This window comes from Bombyx mandarina, chromosome 10, assembly GCF_030267445.1.
Source record: "Bombyx mandarina strain Sakado chromosome 10, ASM3026744v2".
In the NCBI taxonomy this organism is placed as follows: Eukaryota; Metazoa; Arthropoda; class Insecta; order Lepidoptera; family Bombycidae; genus Bombyx; species Bombyx mandarina.
Genome location: NC_143217.1, coordinates 10907189 through 10927616, shown reverse-complemented (window position 1 = coordinate 10927616; position 20428 = coordinate 10907189). Strand labels below are relative to the sequence as shown.

Below are 20428 nucleotides of genomic sequence, written 5' to 3'. Positions count from 1 at the left end.
AATACTCAATTAACAAAAGTGTTTTGTATACTATAAGTGTCACTATTCTCTCTTTATTACTTTATATGTCAAGTTTATGAAATAAACGTGACAAAACATTAAGCAAAACCTTAATATTTTTTAAATCTGTTAAAACTATTCAAATACTACTATAAAAATTGTAATAACCTTACTATAAAGTATGTAAGTAGGCTATACATTACCAACAGATTCTTGAAGCGAAAATAATTAATCCTATGAAATGATTTATACATGATTCGATACGATATATACTTCAACTTTAATAAAATTAGAGCTCGTCCACACATATAAGCAATAAAAAAAAAAAAAACATTATTAGTGCAAAAGGCGGTCCCATTTGCTGTCTATGAGCTATGGCATAGCTCTATCATCAGCTATCAGCTTTTTCTGAACAGAAAATCTTTTGTACAGACATAATTCACTGGATTTCGACATTTTAGAGTCCATAATATATTATCATCAAGGTGGGAGTAGCCTTATTGTCGTTTGCTTAACTTTATCTTTAAATAGTCATTTTCCTGCTAACATACAGACTTACTTGGATCGCTTAACGCTCACCAAATAATCTAAGCTCGTTAATAGTACAATCCGATTTTAACGTAATATTTTCCGTCGGTTAGCATTTCATGATTTTGATGTGAAATGTATTTTGTCACACGTGCAAAGAAAATCGTTCAGTAACCGAGACGGCGGAGTGTAGGTAACATTGGCGTAGTCGGCAATGTTATTTGGCGAACCGGTGCAAGTAAAGGACTCTATATTAAGCATTCCTGTCCCCCCAATCTCTTCAGGTGGGCGCGGGCGGGACATGAACTCTACTTGAACTTATTATTTTGGGGCCGCATGCGACGCGCTTGTTTTTCTGTTACCCACCTCTGTAATATACATTTACATATGTATCATACGCTTAATCCTTTTATTAAATTCCCCCACGTTTTTTTTCTTTCTTCCATACAACATTTTTTATCTTACTTTTTTAAAATAAAAAATTAAAACACGCTCTTTACGCAGGTTCAACTTTAATAACACTCACATCTCCGCTATCTGTGGTCGTTTTAAAATGACCTTTTGTTTTGCGTTATTAATGAACCCGTAAAACGCTAATTGTCGCCGCAATCGGACCCCGAGAGTGACATTTAAATGGAATTAAAAATGTATGTACACTAAAGATTCCCATTTCGCGGTTGCAGTGCGCGGCCGATTTACGGAAGCGACTGGCCTCGTGCCCATTAAAACAGATTACGGATGAAAAAAAAAACAAAAAAAAAAAAATACAACGAGCTCTTCGCGTTATGAGTTAATTTTGTAAGAATAACGCGAGCGCCTGTTAGTGTTTCCCTTTATTTGGCGTTCCAGCCGCTCTGTTTGTTTAATCGGGTAATCTCGTGTAAAACCGGCCGCGTCTACATTATTTAGTGGCGGAGAACAAATGTGTGCTCCTGATGTCAGAACATAATCGCTGGACGATAAAAATCACTTAGCGCACAGAGTAGCCGCTGTAGACCGTTCCACTAACCGCTAACTACAACATAACAAGACCGTTTATGTGGAACGAGTCGTGTAATATTTGAAAATTAACTTTCGCTCCAGGAGAGCTCAACGGCGCTGAGTCGGTAAGTGGCTCTACATAAAGATCTTCGCATCGCATCCTCACAAAAGGGATTCTGAGACTCATCGTAACGAACTTTAAAAATAATAATTAAAATAATGATTGATAAAAATAATCGTGTAATAAAAATTAACAAACCCGCAAAATTATAACTTGTGCGTAATTACTGGTGGTAGGACCTCTTGTGAGTCCGCGCGGGTAGGTACCACCGCCCTGTCTATTTCTGCCGTGAAGCAGTAATGCGTTTCGGTTTGAAGGGTGGGGCAGCCGTTTTAACTAAACTGAGACCTTAGAACTTATATTTCAAGGTGGTTGGCGCATTTATTTACGTTGTAGATGTCTATGGGCTCCAGTAACCACTTAACACCAGGTGGGCTGTGAGCTCGTCCACTTATCTAAGCAATTTTTTTTTATTTTTTATTACACGATGTTATTCCTTCACCGTGGAAGTCAATCGTGAACATTTGTTGAGTACGTATTTCATTAGAAAAATTGGTACCCGCCTGAGATTCGAACACCGGTGCATCGCTCAACACGAATGCATCGGACGTCTTATCCTTTAGGCCACGACGACTTATATTTATTATAAATAAGACGTGTGGCACTCGGAGACCGCCGCGGTAAAGCTATTGCATAGCATTTTTTATCAACTTATGCAATTATAAATCGACAATAATAATTTAATATTAAAACAACAATAAAATAAGATCCAGCGAGAAACTCAGTGGGCTAACTTTCAATGAATCTGCTACATTGTGAGTATTCCATTTTGACCACGCACTCACTAGAGAGCGCTACATGGGATAGAGACACGCCTTTGGATGCTAGTTCTAACTCTCATTCGCCCAGAATCAACGGTTTAGCTAATTTACTTTTAATGCACTCCAATCACTGAATGAGTAGTAGGAGTAGTAATAAAATTCTTCGACTAAGCGATAGAAAATGGCACGCCCAACGCATAGTAATGTGCAAAAGCTGAATCGCGCTATCGTTGTGTTACCCACGACATTATATCACATATTTTGATAGTACATAAATCGGTGTTTAGACTTCTTACTTTAAGCACTACACAAGCGCAACGTGTGAATGTGTTGAACGCGAGCTACATAGTAGGCGTAGTGAGGGGTGGAAGGTTTTTTTCGTTACGGAATTTCATGATTCCGCTCTCAAGCCGCGCTCAAGGCCAGCGATAAAATCTATGCAATAGCTTAAAATAAAAAATAAAAAGATAAAAGGTATGTTCTCAGAATTTTAAATCGGTTTATAGTTGTTCCGAGGAAGGACAGCATCTTTGTTGCAGGCGAACCGGTCAAAGCATGTTTACAAGTTATGCAATAATTCAAATAGCGTGCTGCAGCAAATTTATGCTGTTCCACGGTAACATACTTCAATGGCTGCATCGGAAAGCATTTTATTTTCACGGACGACGGCGACTGCCACGACTGCGTATTTTCGAATTCAGGCAGAGAACGCGGAACGTGTTAGGCAATATGAATTTATGATCATTGCGAATTAAATGCGTTCCAAAGAGAGGAATGGATTTTCGAATTTATCGCTCGTAATCGATTTTTAAAATATCTCAGGTGAATTTAACTGGTTATGCTCAATGTGGACAAAATTGACAATGATTCTGGGTATAATAATTTTATACTTATTCTCTATCTAATTGGTTATAACGGATGAGCCAACTCACAGCCCCCTTAAGATTAGTGAATATCGGAGACCATAAGCATGAACGTGAAGGTTTATAGTCAGAATTAATATGATATAGGTTCAACATTAATTCGTACAACATCACTATACGCCTGGTACCCAGTACTAAAAACAGGTATTGCTCTAAAGACTTAGGAAAGTTAAATAGGAGACTGCTCTTATTAAATTTCTTTAAATCATTCCGTATCTTAAATTATTCTGAGATAGAACTCCTCTTTTTTGCGCCTAGTAGCTATAGTGGTAATAATTATAGGCTAAAAGAATTCGGACAAAACCCTGAATCATGCTAACGAAATTTTAAAGATAAAATGGTATATGCGAGTTTCAATGAGCATTCGGATCATCCGTCTACTGAAAAATGATGCCACCTCGGTCTTTCCTTTGTCGTGTCCTAAATGATTCTGCTTCGAGCTATTTCTGGTTAATATACTACTGGTAGAAACCAACAGGCAAAAAAAAAACTAATATGAATAAGCGATAGGGATGTAGTAGTTACTCTAGTAGCCCGGAATTTTATGAATATAGCCAAATAGATTAGCCACATTCACGACATTCTTACATTAAAAAAAATCATTTAATTTCATAAAAGTCAGCCGTGGGTCCTTTAGAAGCAACAAAAAACAACAACTGGTGCCAGTTTGAAACAACTGTAATGACCTAAGCTTGGTGCACGAAACAACAAAAAGTACGTTTTTGTATCCAGATTATATTCAGTAAGTTTCTCGTTGTCTCGTTAGGCCTCACTAGATGAAATTTAAGAGTCATCTCAGGCAGACGAGGCTCTACGCAGATCCGGCCGCGACAAAAGCGAGTCCGGGCACCGCGTATAGCCGGGAAAAGGAATTTTTAATTGGCCTCAAAATAAAAGCCTTTATAACTTATAAAACCTCCCTTTTATAGAGGGATTCGTTTGAGACTTGGGTTTTTGCTAGTTTATTCTGCATTCCGAAGTAATGAAACAGCATGATATTTTTTAATTAATAAGACGATAGTTACGAGTTTTGATCATTTTAAAATTCAGTCTATGTAGATGGCATTTGTAGTGACAGCTTTAGGAAAATTAATTTGTCGTTAATATCTTTATATACTGTTCATACATCAGATCCCACTGTCCAAATTTCCTGAAGACTGAAATCCACGTCTATAGATCACGAAATTTACACAATGTATTAGCCAATCAAATTTTTTTTTTTTTTTAAATCTAAGCTATTTCCACATAAAATAGTTTTCCATTCGCCCTTCCGGTCGGCATTTAATGTAGATAGTAGGCTTTTACTGGCCGAGTTTAATTCGCAGAGTCCTTGGTCCGATGCAAACATGGGATTGAAGATGGAGAATTCGTTCAAATGCAGAAACTAAGCTCATACAGTCACGAATTAGAGGCATCAGATCAGATGATCTTACATTGTTAATAATCCGAATATTCATTGCGGAATCCGGATTCATTGGATCACCTCTTGTGAGTCCGCGTGGGTAGGTACCACCGCCCTGCCTATTTTTGCCGTGAAGCAGTAATGCAACCACTTAACACCAGGTGGGCTGTGGGCTCGTCCACTCATATAAGTAATAAAAAAAAAGTAAAACTATTCTATTTATTTCGGCTCTGGAGCATTACGTTGCGATCTGAAGAGTAGGGCATTAAAAAAATAGTATGTTCACGTCCTGATCATTTCTAGTGCATTTCAATCAAGCGTTCCGGTTTGAAGGGTAAAATAGTAGTAATTCAATTGGAAATTAGACTTCGATCTATTGCCGAAAAATGGGCGACCGAAATTATTAAGTAATAAGAGAGCACCATAGCTGAATGGTTAGCCACTTGAGGTAGCGCTGGTGAAATATGTTCGAGATTCACGACTCATTTTAAATACTCGGTTAGGTGAATGAGCAAACGGAAGGATTGTTATAAAATACCATTAATAATCTTAGCTTACTTATTAGTATCTAGTATTCAATAATTGTTAAATCCTTGTGAAAAAGTTGCGAGCCTTTGCCAAAGCCAGATGTTAAGTCCACAAAAATACTTGGCAAAACAAGGAAAAAATAATGGACCTTCTCCACAATCGTAACGGCTTGATAGGCCCTAACGGGCAGTTAAAATGAAAAGTGTGTTCCGTTTTAAACTTTATTCATTACACGAAGTTTATGCTATAGGAACAGGCGCTTTGCGTTTGTAATATAAGATGAAGTGATTACTGAGGTTTTTGTTCGAATCATATTAAGATGCATCAAAAACACTTTAATTCATATTTAACCGATGCCAATAAATGTAGATGAAATATTACAGACTTAAATTATGATTTATTTTAATATGTTGTTAAAAATAACAGCGCCAAAAATAAACATTTCACATTCAATTGACCAAAAAATGCTTGACATTTTAAGTGTCCGTGATTTATTGGAGTTGGGTCGCAAATGCTGTATATTCCGGGAAAATATTATGAAAAATTGTGTCCAAATTTACTTTATAACCCATAGAAACTGTACATACTCGTACATACGCAACACTGGTACTCTAGTTTTTCGTGACCACAATAACTGTAAAATATTTAAAACATCAGCAAAATGAATTATATAATCAAAAGACCGTAACACTTTTTCTAATCATACATATCAATCAATGAAATCCTAAATAAGGCTTACTTTTATAATTTGCTTATGTTTTACGTCCATCGAATAGAATCAGGCAATTTTTAAGTAAGTATTACTTTGAAATTAAAATTTTTTTTAAGGTTTATTCTTACGTTTATGTAGTATAAAATGATCGAAAATTGCCAAATGAAAGTAATATATCTATACTAATATTATAAAGAGGAAAGATTTGTTTGTTTGTTTGTTTCGAATAGGCTCCGAAACTACTGGACCGATTTGAAAAATTCTTTTTCCATTAGAAGCCGACATTGTCCCTGATGAACATAGGCTACTTTTTTTTATTTTTTTTATTTTTTTTTTTTGGTTTCATGTGTGTTTTAATGTTTCCGAAGCGAAGCGAGGGCGGGTCGCTAGTTTAAGATAAAATTGTAAAAATAGTTTTAATCACGCGAAAGATGTTTTCGCTTCATCTTTCTTTCACGCAGAGACGGAGTAATGCATCAACTTGATTCTAAGAAAATATATTTTTTATTCCAGAGCAATGGCGGGAGATTCGTTGCGTTTATCAAATTACATTTTTTTTTCAACTGGGTAAAAGTAAACCCGGGCATCGTACTATTTGCTCATTTTCAACAATAACACTTTTTCGTAATGTTCTCCGCACTGAAACTTGCTTCATTAAATAAAAATAATAAATTGAATCAAATAAGTAAAAAAAAATACACAGACCGTAAATTTTACTCGAACATCTTTGCTTAAAAATACATACAATAGATTATCTTTACCTTTTAAAGACTAGCGGAAACTAATATACCCGTAATTTTTATTTAGCTATGTCCCAAACTAATCTGTAATACTGAAAACAACAATTTATTTCCGATAGCTTATATATTGAAATATATTCTAACTAGACAATATTTTTCAATGACTAGACTAGTTAGAACAAAAAAAATTATATTCGTTCGTTATGTTGCATCTGAATTCAATTTAAAAAGATTGAAACCTTAGAGCTTCCATCTTATCTAGTTTCTCTTCGAATCGAAGATTCTTAGAAGTAACTTCAAGGAGGAAGTAAATAAAGTTCCATTGCCCATGATAAAACAGAAATGAGAAAAGTTTACTTACAGTCGGGGCCAATAATGTTGATTACATAATCACAGAATATAGTTATTTAGAGTTAAAATGAGAAAATATTCTTAATGAAAATTTTAGGTTATTCTAATTTAGCAAAATCCTTGGTTATGTATTTCAGACTGAGAATATTTTAAGTTAAAAAGGTCAGTATATTACACAACGACTCATATAAAATGGTTTTAAGCGGTGCTATAGGTCCTTTTTGACATTTGTCCTGACAGGTCGCAGGTAGGTACCACCAGCATACCTATTTCTGCTGTGAAACACTAGTACCTTTCGGTTTGAAGGGTGAAGCAGTTGTTGTACTGTAAAAACAAGCAGTACCTTAGAACTCATATCTTAAGGTAGGTGGCGGCATTTACGTTGTAGATTTCTATTGGCTTGGATAACCACATAAAACCAGGTAGTCCGCGAGCTCGTCCACCCGTCAAATCAATTACAAAAAAAAATTAAGAAAATTTAGGTGGATAGTGTAGTTAACATGCATACCGCATGTTACATGTACCTTAAGACCTAAGATTGAATTAACGGTAGTATTGTAGTAACTAATGGCTGCCCTATCTTCCAAAGCCAAATTCATCGGTACTTAATACCGGGAAAAGGTACAGAGGTTCATAATTCCACACATCATGATCAGTTAATTGAACTACGCCACAAGAATCACATCCGTTAGGACTATTAGATCGACGATCCACTACGAATATCATCAAGCTACAACTTTAATTTTTAAATGCATTGCGAATTAGAAATAACGTGTTTCATATCCCTTTCTAACTGTTTTAGTTTTCAGTAACATTTCTAATATAAATGTAACTAATTAAAGATAAAGTATTCCACACACTCCTTATAAATCTGTAAACGAAAAAAACAATTTCCCTCAAAATTATATTCAAATTTACTGCCATATATAAAATAGATAGACGTAAAAGAAGTATGTTATGAGCTTTGATTCGGAACACAAAGGGAATGGCACATGTGCACAATGTTTAGTGGTTGAATCGTAAACATCGGTATAAATATTGATGACGCAGAAGGCTATTATGTTCAGGCAGTACTCACGAAAAATGTGAACAATTTACGACGTAAAGACATGCGATTAACTTTTCCGCTTAGATACAGAAACGAAGGAATTGTGTTAAGTTTGATGCGAACAATTTTTCCTTCTGTAACTTATTTAGGAAAAAAATATCGGGAACTTTTCGTATTTATGCATTCTCATCGCCCACAATAAAATGTGAGTGTTGCATCAATTATTTCAAGTCCGAATTAAAGGTGAACAAGATGCTTAACAAACTTAGTTTAAATTTGTAGCTTTCATATAGGTCTAGTAGCCCGACTACTATTGAGGAACTGACGGAGCTCATATAAACCAAAGTGCAAATGCCAGTATCATGTTTCATGAGACATGATATTGAAATCTGATTGGTAGCAGAAATGGCCAGGATAAGCAGATACGTGTGCGGGATTAAATTACGTCCTTCTCCTAATAGTAAATGCAATAAATCTGCGAGTTAACTTTTTTAATTTAAGATGTAATTTCTTTTATTGTATTGTAAATTATATTATAAATTATTTGGAGAAAATGCGTTAAGAGTTTAAGCATCATTCGATACGAGTATGCTAAACAACTCTGTATTAAGTACCTATACCATTTAGTAGTAATTCCTGCATAGAGAAAATATTTATGTAATGAACATGTATGCTCTTTATCTGAGTGTTCATTTATATTAGTGTTTATTCATATATTTAAACGTGCGTAAGTATGTATACCTGTTTATGGTTTCCAAAATACAGGAAATTCTAATTTGTAATTAATTAAATGATTAATTTGAAAATATATGTATGTATTTGGAAAACAAAGAGGGGTTTTAATTGCACAAAACACAGAAGTCACTTAAAGTCATGACAAACTTATTAAGCAACGTAACACAAACCGCTTAAGAAAATTTCCGAGTTCAATAAAAATTTTAATTACCAAACAAACCCCATAATGTACTTAACTATAAACTGTGGGGTTCCGAAATAACTCGTTTATTCTGAAGCTTTAAAAATCTCCTTTGGCAGTTTAATTTTCTTCTGAGGCCGTTTGTATTTTCTCGTTATAAGTTTACGTTCAACAATTTCTATCTACATTTTTATTGATAGATAACTTTTTTATTTGGACATTAATTTCTACATCAAACGCCTCGGTGAAAGGTTTTGTGGACCGAAATATGTCTGATGTGAAATGGAACCTTTATTTAACTCACAAAATAATATATTAAGGGCCCTTTTAGATTGGTTCCGTAGCACGTGGTCACAGTCGACTTGATGTAAGGAAGTAACTGGAGACCATAGTCACGGCGTTATGAATGCCACCTTGTGACGTGAAGTCGTACTGTTAATTGGATCGGAATATCGACTTACCCCTAAATCAGAACACATGATTGATTCGTAGCATAAGTCGGTTACGTATTGAACAATAAGGATTAATTTAGGATAACTAATTAAAAACGCAACTCTGTATAAAGAAAATGTTTACTGGTGGTAGGACCTCTTGTGAGTCCGCGCGGGTAGGTACCACCACCCTGCCTATTTCTACCGTGAAGCAGTAATGCGTTTCGGTTTGAAGGGTGGGGCAGCCGTTGTAACTATACTGAGATCTTAGAACTTATATCTGAAGGTGGGTGGCGCATTTACGTTGTAGATGTCCATGGGCTCCAGTAACCACTCAACACCAGGTGGGCTGTGGCTCGACCACCCATCTAAGCAATAAAAAATAAAAATAAAAGTTCTAGAAATAATTTTTTGAGATTTCCACCGCGAACATTCGTTCCGGTCTGGATAAACAATATATAATACTATTGAGATCTCAACTTCAAGAATGGGAGCTGCATTCTCATTACACACTACGCATTAGCATCAGTCACCACCTAACACCGGATAAGCCGCAATGTGCTTTACCTATCTACTGCGTTTTAAAATTCATCGGAAATTATATTACGAAAAACAAAAAATTACCTAACGCAATTATCACCTTAAATTTAATCAAGCACGCCATAAACCGTTCTCCCTTTATTCAACTAAAAGGGACAAAATTCTTTATCCGGACTCACAAAAAAACACAAATGACGATCTTTCACGTAGTTTATGTAAATCGCGAAATAGTCTCTTTTCAGTCGATTTGCGAGGATTCGACTAATCTTCTGCCAGTGTACCATAATTTAATCAAAGCGAGCAACGATCGGCTCAGTAATTTATCTAGATTGTTACGCGGCGAACGATTGTAATCGATTTTTTCTTCATCTGTACACGTAGAACAGAGATACAAAGATGATTATTGTCTACATAAATGTCAAAACATTTACAAACAGAAATTCATCGTTATTTCAAAGATTCGAATAAAATACTTGGCTTTCTCTTTTTTATTGCTTAAGCGGTTCAGCGAGCTATAAGTTTCATAAATCAATAGTTGACCAATGATTAAGGTGAGCATAACAAAATTATTGTCATCACTTAATTGAGAGAACGTACTTCTAGTTGGTACAAAGAGTAAGCAGATTCGAACGCAAATCTTGAAAGTAAATTTTATTGAAGCCCTTAGAATACAGCCACTCCTTGAGACATGAGGTCGACTCGTATTTATTATTTAACGGTTATTTTAAATTTCAAACTAACACTTACGATTGCTTTAGTGTAAAAATAGAGACGACGGAGCTTTGCTTATTGCTTAGATAGGTGGACGAGCTCACGGCCCATCTAGAATTAAGTGCTAATCGGAGCCCATTGACATCAGCAACGTAACTGAGTTCTAAGTTTGAATTGTATGTACGACGACTACCCTACCTTTCAAACCGGGACGCACTACCATCGCGGCAAAAATAAGCGGGTAATAGTACCTACCCGCACGGGCTCATGAGACGCTCTATCTCTAGTATATTCTAATTCGTAGGATTTTTTTATTGTAGTAGATAGGCAGCTTTCTCACTTCCAGCTTGATTTTAAGTGCTAATTATCAGACCGAGACAATTGGTTGTAAATAAAAACCGGACAGCAATAAACGGCTCTTGAATAGCCTTCTTATCACCAAACTGGCACGTGCTATGCGCATGTGTGATTCAAATGCACACTACATTTGTACATTTAATAATAACGGATATTAAGTTGTACTGAAATTTTCATGTTTCGAAATATGTATTTTAATACAGAGCTTACCAAAACCATCAGAATAAAAGAAATTTTAAAATGTTCGAGCAACAGCTTAAATCATTTAGTGGAAACCCAAAAAATAAATATTATAAATTCACCGCCATAACTTTCTGCGGAACAAGCAAGTTGTGCAATTTAAATTGTAACCAATTTAACAGGCTGGCAACAAAATTTTGTGCGCGCAAACATTTAAGGCATTTGTGTTTTAACGCTCCATAATCGTTCTTCAAACGAGGCTTATGGAGAGTATTAAGCGGTAGGCAGCGGCTTGGCTCTGCCCCTGGCATTGCTGAAGTCCATGGGCGACGGTAACCACTCACCATCAGGTGGGCCGTATGCTCGTCTGCCTACAAGGGCAATAAAAAAAATAAAAATAAATAACGACCACTAACTTTGCGAAAAAAAAAGTTTTGGCAGTATTATGTAATCGTAAGAACATTTAATATACATATATCTATATATTAATAGGTGAAGCAACTTTGTATCCCTTTTTAAGAAAATTGCGCGAACGGAGGAGTATGAAATTTTCCACACTTATAGAGAATATAGAGAAGAAGTGCACAATGCTAATATTTTTTTTAAATAATGCATAAAAGATACATTAAATCAATAAAGAAAACATTACACACACTACATACCATGTATTTGACACACACACGCATGCATACTATTTATTTATTGTCAAACTTTTGTTCTTGACGTCTGTGGTCAAATTGAGAATAAATTAAATATTGTTTGTCCTTATTAATATTTTTGTATAGTGTAGTCTTGGCGTTGAAAATACAATCATAATAGTGTACAAGCTTACAATTCCAATTAATTGTAGTCGAATTTCGACTACGGCGGGACCTCTAGTAGATATTTAATAACATATATAGATTTAATATACATATATTCATCTCATTAGTCTAACAATACGATTGTCAAATCAAATGTCAACTGGTTGACACTTGATGCCTCGATTTGAAAGTCGAACATTTTTTTTTTCATACGTACTTTTTATATTCGGAATCGTGTGTGAATTTAATATATTTAATATTAAATATAAAATCATAGATGTCTTTATGAAGATAGTACGTACCTATTTTTACATAAATTTCCTTAATAATTCAGGATGCAAGATATTAGAACATAACGAGGGTCAGCCTTTTACTGGTGGTAGGACCTCTTGTGAGTCCGAACGGATACCACCACCTTGCTTATTTCTGCCGTGAAGCAGTAATGCGTTACAGTTTGAAGGGTGGGGCAGCCGTTGTAACTATACTGAGACCTTAGAACTCACATCTCAAGGTGGGTGGCGGCATTTACGTTGTAGATGTCTATGGGCTCCGGTAACCACTTAGCACCAGTTGGGCTGTGAGCTGTCTACCCATATATGCAATAAAAAAAAGCGTAATTCCACATAGACAATTTTTTTTTTGTCTACCTATCATCCGGTAGCCTCCAGAGGCTATTTGTTGGTTGGTATGCGAGCTTACAAAGCTATATTCTGAGAGTTTGCTATAATATAAGCTCTAACAAGAGCAGAGCTTCGCTGAATCTCCCGCAGCTTCGAAATCGCGACCCCCTGAGAAAATCTGGCTAGAAACTAAATGGGCTATATCAATTAGTTAGATTGCACGTTGAACTCTTGTTCACTAACTGGTGTTCGGAATGCCTAAAAGTACTGAGAGTGAATTTAGGAGTGGCTTGGGACATGGCTCCGTGGACTGCTAATTTTATTTATTTACCTAAATCATTATTATTTTTCAAGCTAATGCATAGTAAATGATATTTACACAGTAGTCTCTTCTATGTTCAGTAACACGTGGGCAACATGATTTAAAGTATATCACTATCCGCTATAATCACTATCCGCTAGTCCGCAAGTACATGCTCCAGCTTAAAGTTTCAGTTAAGGCCGCCTTCAAGCCATACTTTAGTTAGAGATGGAAGCCCGCTGAGTTTCTCGCCGGATCTTCTCAGCGGGTTGCGATTCCGATCCGGTAGTAGATTCATTCGCGAAGCAATTGCTCTTGAGTTGTTAGGTCTCCTTCGGAGGCGCTCTGGCAATTGTTAGCAAATCATACCCCTGCTGGCTGAGCCTTTGCTCACCCACCTATTCTGGTGAAACTGGAAAGGCCTCCGGGCCACCAGTAATCTTTCAATCATAAAAAAAAAAACGTGTGGCATTCGGGAACTGCCGCGGTAAAGCTATTGCATAGCATTTTTTATCAACTTATGCAATTATTAAAACCATAATAAAACAAGACCACGCTATATTAAACATTAATAAAAGCAAAACCTTAACTGTCCCCTTCACACTCATAAGCTAGACCGCGCAAGAGAGAGGTGGGCAGACTTTTCATGATGCGCATGCAGTGTGACGTCACGCCACGCGCTTATTCACAAACACTACACAAGCGCAACCTGTGAATGTGTTGAACGCCAGCTACATGGTAGACGGAGTGAGGGGTGTAAGGTTTTTTTCGTTACGGAATTTCATGAATTCGGTCGCCGCGCTCAAGACCCGCGATAAAATCTATGCAATAGCTTAAAAAGTTACAGATTTTGACCTTATTAACAGCGTGACCTTATTATTGTCTAGAAGTGGCATTTACTTTGCTTCGCTGATTCATACAACACTGAGCTGTGACCTCGAACGCACAAATGTAAGAACGAAAATGAATCCCCGAAGGTTGTAACGCGTTCTTGCCTAAACGAGGCTTGAAGAGTTCTCAACTGTAAGCAAAATAATAGCTGTGCCCCGGATACTGTTGATGTCTATGAGTGCCTGTGCCCACATATCAAATAAACCGTATGCTCGTTCCGGAGTCAATTATAAAGAAGTGGTTTAAAAAATGTATACCTACTTACTGTTTCAGTAATGGATAACTCTTATTCCTCTGGTAATTAATATCACATTCAAAGAGATCTATGAGAGCTTTGTTAGTTCTTCGTAATCATTTTAGCATCTTTCAATGCCACTCCTATTTGAATCGAAAATTCACGAGAATTTTTTTTGTGCTTCCTATTTATTTAGTAATCAAATGTTTAATGCTGAACTTATTTGAGTTAGCCAATTTTGAAAGTAAACAAAATCGAGCTTTGATTTATTTAATATAAAAGGCTTTTTTCTGAGTATTCGGTTCTTGATTATGTTTAACCGATGGAAATTTACGATAAGACGTTAAGTACCGAAAAAAATATTTAAAATGTTATTTATTTTATAAGTTTAGTTATACGTTTCTATTTAAAGGGTGCGACAGGCGATTTAAAATTCAATGGAGACTTCTACCAAAAAATCTCAAGGGTCGCTTCGCTACGGATAATCCGTGAGCTCATTTACCTATATAGAGGAATAAAAATAAAACATTCCTTGTCACTTTTTGACATGACAACGTCTTATAATTCGATGGAGCTGGCTGCACGCACGAAAAAACATGACTCATGCGGCGCTACCTCGCTCTGAGGCGTTCCATTTAAAGCTTGAAGTGCAAGCGAGAGCGCGCAACGAGCGATAAAGAGGCACAATCGGCCTCCGCGTTCGGCAGCGTTCGACAGTTGTCTCTCTCCTACTTGAGTGAGCGATGCATCCGCGTGGACGCTGCTATACAATAATACATTTACATGTTTTCGTCAAGTATGAAGTTCAGAGAAAAGTGAATGTGGTCTCAATTGTCCATACAAAATATCTTTCAAACAAATAAAATTAAAATTTTCTTTTGAAAAATGAAACCATTCCATCAGTATTTTCTTATGACGTTGTCACGTTCAACTATCGTCAGTATATCGACTTTACAGACAACCGATTTTTTTAAGAATAAATTAAGAGCTATAATAATTACATGTATCATAGAACATACCTTTTTTCCGTCTAGTTCGTGTGTTCCTTGCGCTAATACTTTGTCTACACTAGCTGGGTCGCCGAAGGTGATGAAGCCAAAGCCCCTGAAATCAATTTTTTATTTATTAAATAATATCCAGAATTTATGTTATTTAGTTATCCTACCTATCATATTTTTTCATAAACGGGTACTTGATTAAATGTATGTTTATATTTTTGCAAACAATAGTTTCATGAAAAAAAAATTGTCGTAGTCGCTGCCCAATTTCGGTAGGGCGATAAATCATGAAAACCTTCTCCACTTTAGGACTTGCAAAATTCTCAATTTATATAGAACATTTTAATTTCACTTAGCCGATTCATATTTTACATGTGGCGGCGCGCCCGACCGTGCTCCGTACTCGAATTAATACTAAATTGAAATTGTAAAAATGGAAATACAATTTTCTCGTTACTTCACTGGCTTCGCTGCCTACAGGTGTTACAAGAAATTTGTTACAATAACAACGCCTACCTCCGTAAATTCTGCTATAAAAAGCGGTCAAGTACTAGTTGAGCCCCGCCGTCTTTCTCTCGTTAAAGTGAGGAATTTAATAATTTTCTTCCGATTGCTTTCGAGGAAAGAGTATTCAGACAATTAGAACGTTTCAACAATTCTTTCGCACGACTACCTATTTTAGAATTGTAATTGGAGTAGCTATTGTAGATTCTTGTAGTTATAATAATTGAAGTTACAATTTAATTTTAAGACTCGTTTCATCAAGATTGATTGTTTCTAATATACTCATTTAAGATTTTCTTTAATATTGCTTAGTGGACTTGACATGATTAATCTTTTTTTGATGTGTTTATTTAATCAAATAAAACAGGTGTAGTCCTACAAAATAAATCATCTACGGTCTTTACAAGATTCATGGTTTAATACACTCACATATCATACGTAGAGAAATGTATAGAGGGTGCTCGTGTATGGAAATTGAAAATAACGAGGGCTTCAGTTCACACCGCGCATCAAGCCGACTATGTACCTCGACCACCAATCACTGACCTCTGATCGCTCTCATAACAACCCCTATCTGGTCTTATCTCAATCGCGGTCGGAGAGGCTCGAAGTTCATTTTAAGATGGTGGCATAGCGCTAGCGCAGTTGAGAGGCCCTTTTCAGAATGGAGTTACGTCCTACTTATCTTTAAGGGTACGTGCCTTATTTTCTTCCTCTTTCGAAAGAGGTACAACTCAATTCTCTTTTACAAAATTTGGTAATAAGCTTACAAGCGCTTTTTGTTACCTGAATCGGTTTTCAAGATTCAATTTATACGGATATGTAGGTCTTGGAAATTTTGTTTGTTTGTTTTATTATTTTGTTATATTAAGTCATGTAATATGAGATCTACTTTAGTATACCATATATTTTTATTTGTATTTTTAATGACTTTTATAACATACACATAAATGTATTTTAATCAATATGAATATAACGAAATTAACCAAGTATCAATTAAAATACGAATCTTATCGTCGGAATGCGAATTGTAAGTTCGCATGGGACAATGCATTCTACATAATTGTGTGATGATCATACATTTGTGTTAGAGTATACCTATAGTTATTGCCACTATCAAAATGTCAATAAAACTTCATCTCATTACTCGACGTATTCTTTATCACTTAAACCATTATTCAATACTGCCCATATCCACAGAATTATTATATAATATCACTAGCTTTTGCCTGCGACTTCGTCCGCTAAGAATAGTTCACAAATAATGCTTTATTTTGGAACAAATTTGGTTAGCATAAAAAACGTTATAGTGAGCCAACCTTAACATATAAACATATGCTGTCGCGGACTTTTTTAGATCTTTTAAAGAGGCACAATTCTGTCAAACATTATTTTAGTGAAACTTTAACCGTTTCTGCAGCGCACGCAGCGGAGTCTAAAAAGGGAAAAAACCCGATTTTTAAATATTATTTATTGGTGCTCCGCTTGTATTGGTCTTAGAAACATGTTATGTAGCCTATAGCCTTCCTCAATAAATGGGCTATCTAACACTGAAAGAATTTTTCAAATCAACCCAGTAGTTCCTGAGATTAGCGCGTCCAAACAAACAAACTCTTCAGCTTTATAATATTAGTACAGATTGGAATTCCGAAATCGTATATTCAGTCTAATGAAACGTAGACATTAATTAACTTCACATCCGTACAGGGATGTTGCATGTCCCTCTTTGGTTATGCACAATGAAGCTTAAACCGTTCAGTCGGCAAGCGCTTCCCCTTAATTTATGGATGACGAGATTTTGATACCGGAATGCCGGGTAGTGGTTATCCCGTTACAACTTAAACCAGTTAGCCGTCACTCGTCACTAGTTTTCCACTGAAAATATCAAAAGCGGCACGCCAACGATATAGTCTTTGGGTATTTTTTCCCCGCGCTTTTTGTGCTTATACACGAACTGTTGCATTCACGTTCTCAAACACGTGGTGAGATTCAACAGATTTTTTTATAACACAAGCGCTTTTTTATAATTGAACTACCCCATTTTCATTGAATACGTTTTTTTTGTCCGTGTAGGCAGACGAGCATACGACCCACCTGATGGTGAGTAGTTACCGTCGCCTATGGACTTCAGCAATGCCAGGGGCAGAGCCAAGTCGCTGCCTACCGCTTAATACTGTCCACAAGCCTCGTTTAAAGAAGGACATGTCATAGCGCTCGGGAAACACCGTGGAGGGGAGCTCATTCCATATCCGGATGGTACGTGGCAAAAAAATACCTCTGGAAACGCACTCTCCTCGCAGTTCATTGTTTCAGTTATCTCACACGTGGAAGCTTAGCGTATTTTCACGGATGTCTAATTGTATGCTTAGTGAACAAATACCCAGTAGTATTTCGTATAAGCCCATTGTTTCCCGCGGCATTAGACCTGAACTATCGAAACGAGCCCGTTAATCCACTCGGCTATTGTATGTTTGGACAAAACTCGAAGAAAATAAATATAGGAGCCGGCTCGAGGTAAAACCCTAAACCGCAACGTCAGGAACAAATAGCGGTAACTCCCGTATTCATGGCTCACGGCTGCAGCCTCCGCTGGAAACCGATAGCAATTACTGGCGAAATTAATATCACGCCCCAAATGCTGCTCGCACATTTATACGTATCGAGTGCAATATTGTCTCCTTTATTAGTTGCCGGGACAAATGCTGGCTCCGTCGTAATTCCGGTCTTATTCGCTCTCATCGATTGCCGCCTTTCTTATTTAATCTTGACGGTAATTAATGCTTCTCGGGGCGGCTGGATTCTGGAATTGACGTGGTTATAACGTTGTATTACGTGTGTAACGCTCCGAGTAAATTATGTTTTTCACGTATTTTTGTGACTTTTATGTTCGAATACAGCCTTGATAATTAGAACCGAAATTTGTACGAAATAAGAGATTACATTAACATCGCTATAAATTCAAAGCAATTAATTGTGTTTAACAGTGTTGGGAAATATCAATAAATCACAAAAATATAATGAGTAAATTATCTTTTTCGTGACCCAAAATATTATCCGTATAATTAAGTGGGTGCGGCGTAAATATTCCGCTGCGAAATTAAGTAATCCAATAATTAATCTAAATGGACCGTACAGCCGAATGGTTCAAAACAATCAGCTCTGCCGCAAAATACGCGCATTAAATGAAGTGAATGGCCGCCTCCGGGGGATCCCTGATAAATTAAATTGATTAGAATCCCGTTCGATGGCGGGACTTCGATGTAGCGCCGCAGAAAAATAAAGCCAAGTGAAAAATAACGCGGCCGCCTGTTCACGACTCCTGTACGAACCACTTAGCAGAATAATTTCTTTTTTTCGTTTCGACTACGCCAACATTGACTTAATAAATATTGAATAACCGTAATTGGTCGAATAAAAACTTCTAGTGTTCCTTATTCTTCATAAATTAACTTCAACATGACTAGATTTAGGTGATTGCTCTTTTCCATTTTCGTATCCGCTAATCCGTCTCACTTTTGTTACATTACATGTGCCTACACAACCACAAACGATAATACAACAATTAAACACATTTCTCTCGGTTAAAGTAGATTAAAAGTAACACGATGTAATGGCAAACATTCAAGAAAACGACGCCAAATTTTCCAATATAATCTACCCAGAAACTCCGTTCGGGTAAGCTTTAGCCGACGATTAAAATTTAAGCCCAAATTTAGACGGCCTAATCTCCTCGTTGCGTCGCTCCGCTGCATTTTGCGACCCGACACAAATAAAAGACAATAGAATGGCGTAATTTTGTATAATGACATCGACGTCTAGGTGTCTATCGTGGTACAAGACGGCGCGGTGGGCGGAGGGGGTCGTCTCAACCGGTTGTACGTCGCCCGAACTGAGCCTTATCGGTTCCAACACACACCCTGTTTATTTATTACCAACCCACTACTCTAGTACGTTTTGTAACAACCAAGATGTTCCTACATGATGACGTTAACAGTCCGCTTGAGTTAGAAACGTGATTTCTGATATATTTGCGTATAATTGCGGTTCTGCAAAGCGATGTTAGTGAATCAGCTAATTAGTGCACACGTGTAGCGAGAACTACACAGAGTTTCGATTAGTGAAGGTATTTAGGACAGGTACATATCGACAGTTGACATACATCTTGCATTAACTTAATTCCATGATTCATTCTCTATTATTACCCAAGTAACTAAAATACCAGCAGATTGATTTTCGGGTAATTAATTATCGTTCGCCCTATTATTTATTCTCTTTTGTAAATGATTAATCGAGGACGAACATAATTATAACAGTGAGTTTATAATTTTTGTCGTTAATCAATACGAATAAATATATATCAGTAATATAAAATTATGGAACGATTTTTTTTTTCATGAATTTAAATATGGTATTTAAAATAAAATTTTCATTCTATTTTAAATAGAATCGGCATGTAATCATCACTATTAACGGAACACGGGTAATAATTTATTGAATATTATTTGTTTGTGGTGTGCAGCTGACATTGTTTGTCGAATGAGTACAAGGATGCCGCAATAGAGGTCCATGTGTGTTTAGTTAATAATTACATAAGCCACGACCATATTCTGAATTATTGATTATGTATTCACTATTTGCGAACATGTTCCGTATCGAGTGACATTAACTAATTTGCAAAATGTGTCCATTATATTGTCAAATAGAAACAGTATCTTTCTTGTAAAATTAAATTATTTTTTATTGCTTAGATGGGTGGATGAGCTCACAGCCCACCTGGTTTTAAGCGCTTACTGGAGCCCAAAGACATCTACAACGTAAATGCGCCACCCACCTTAAGATATAAGTT

General features: G+C 36.3%; 1 protein-coding gene across 6 annotated transcripts in view; it reads right to left on the bottom strand.

Moving 5' to 3' along the window:
- Rbp6 (RNA-binding protein 6) overlaps positions 1 to 20428 on the bottom strand; it is a 564515-nt gene that overhangs the window by 279928 nt on the left and 264159 nt on the right. For all 6 annotated transcript variants that reach the window (XM_089730415.1, XM_089730414.1, XM_028174640.2 and 3 more), the window contains exon 4: positions 15100 to 15184. In XM_089730415.1, the coding sequence (XP_089586541.1) occupies positions 15100 to 15184 (85 nt within the window). The remainder of the gene's footprint in view (positions 1 to 15099; positions 15185 to 20428) is intronic.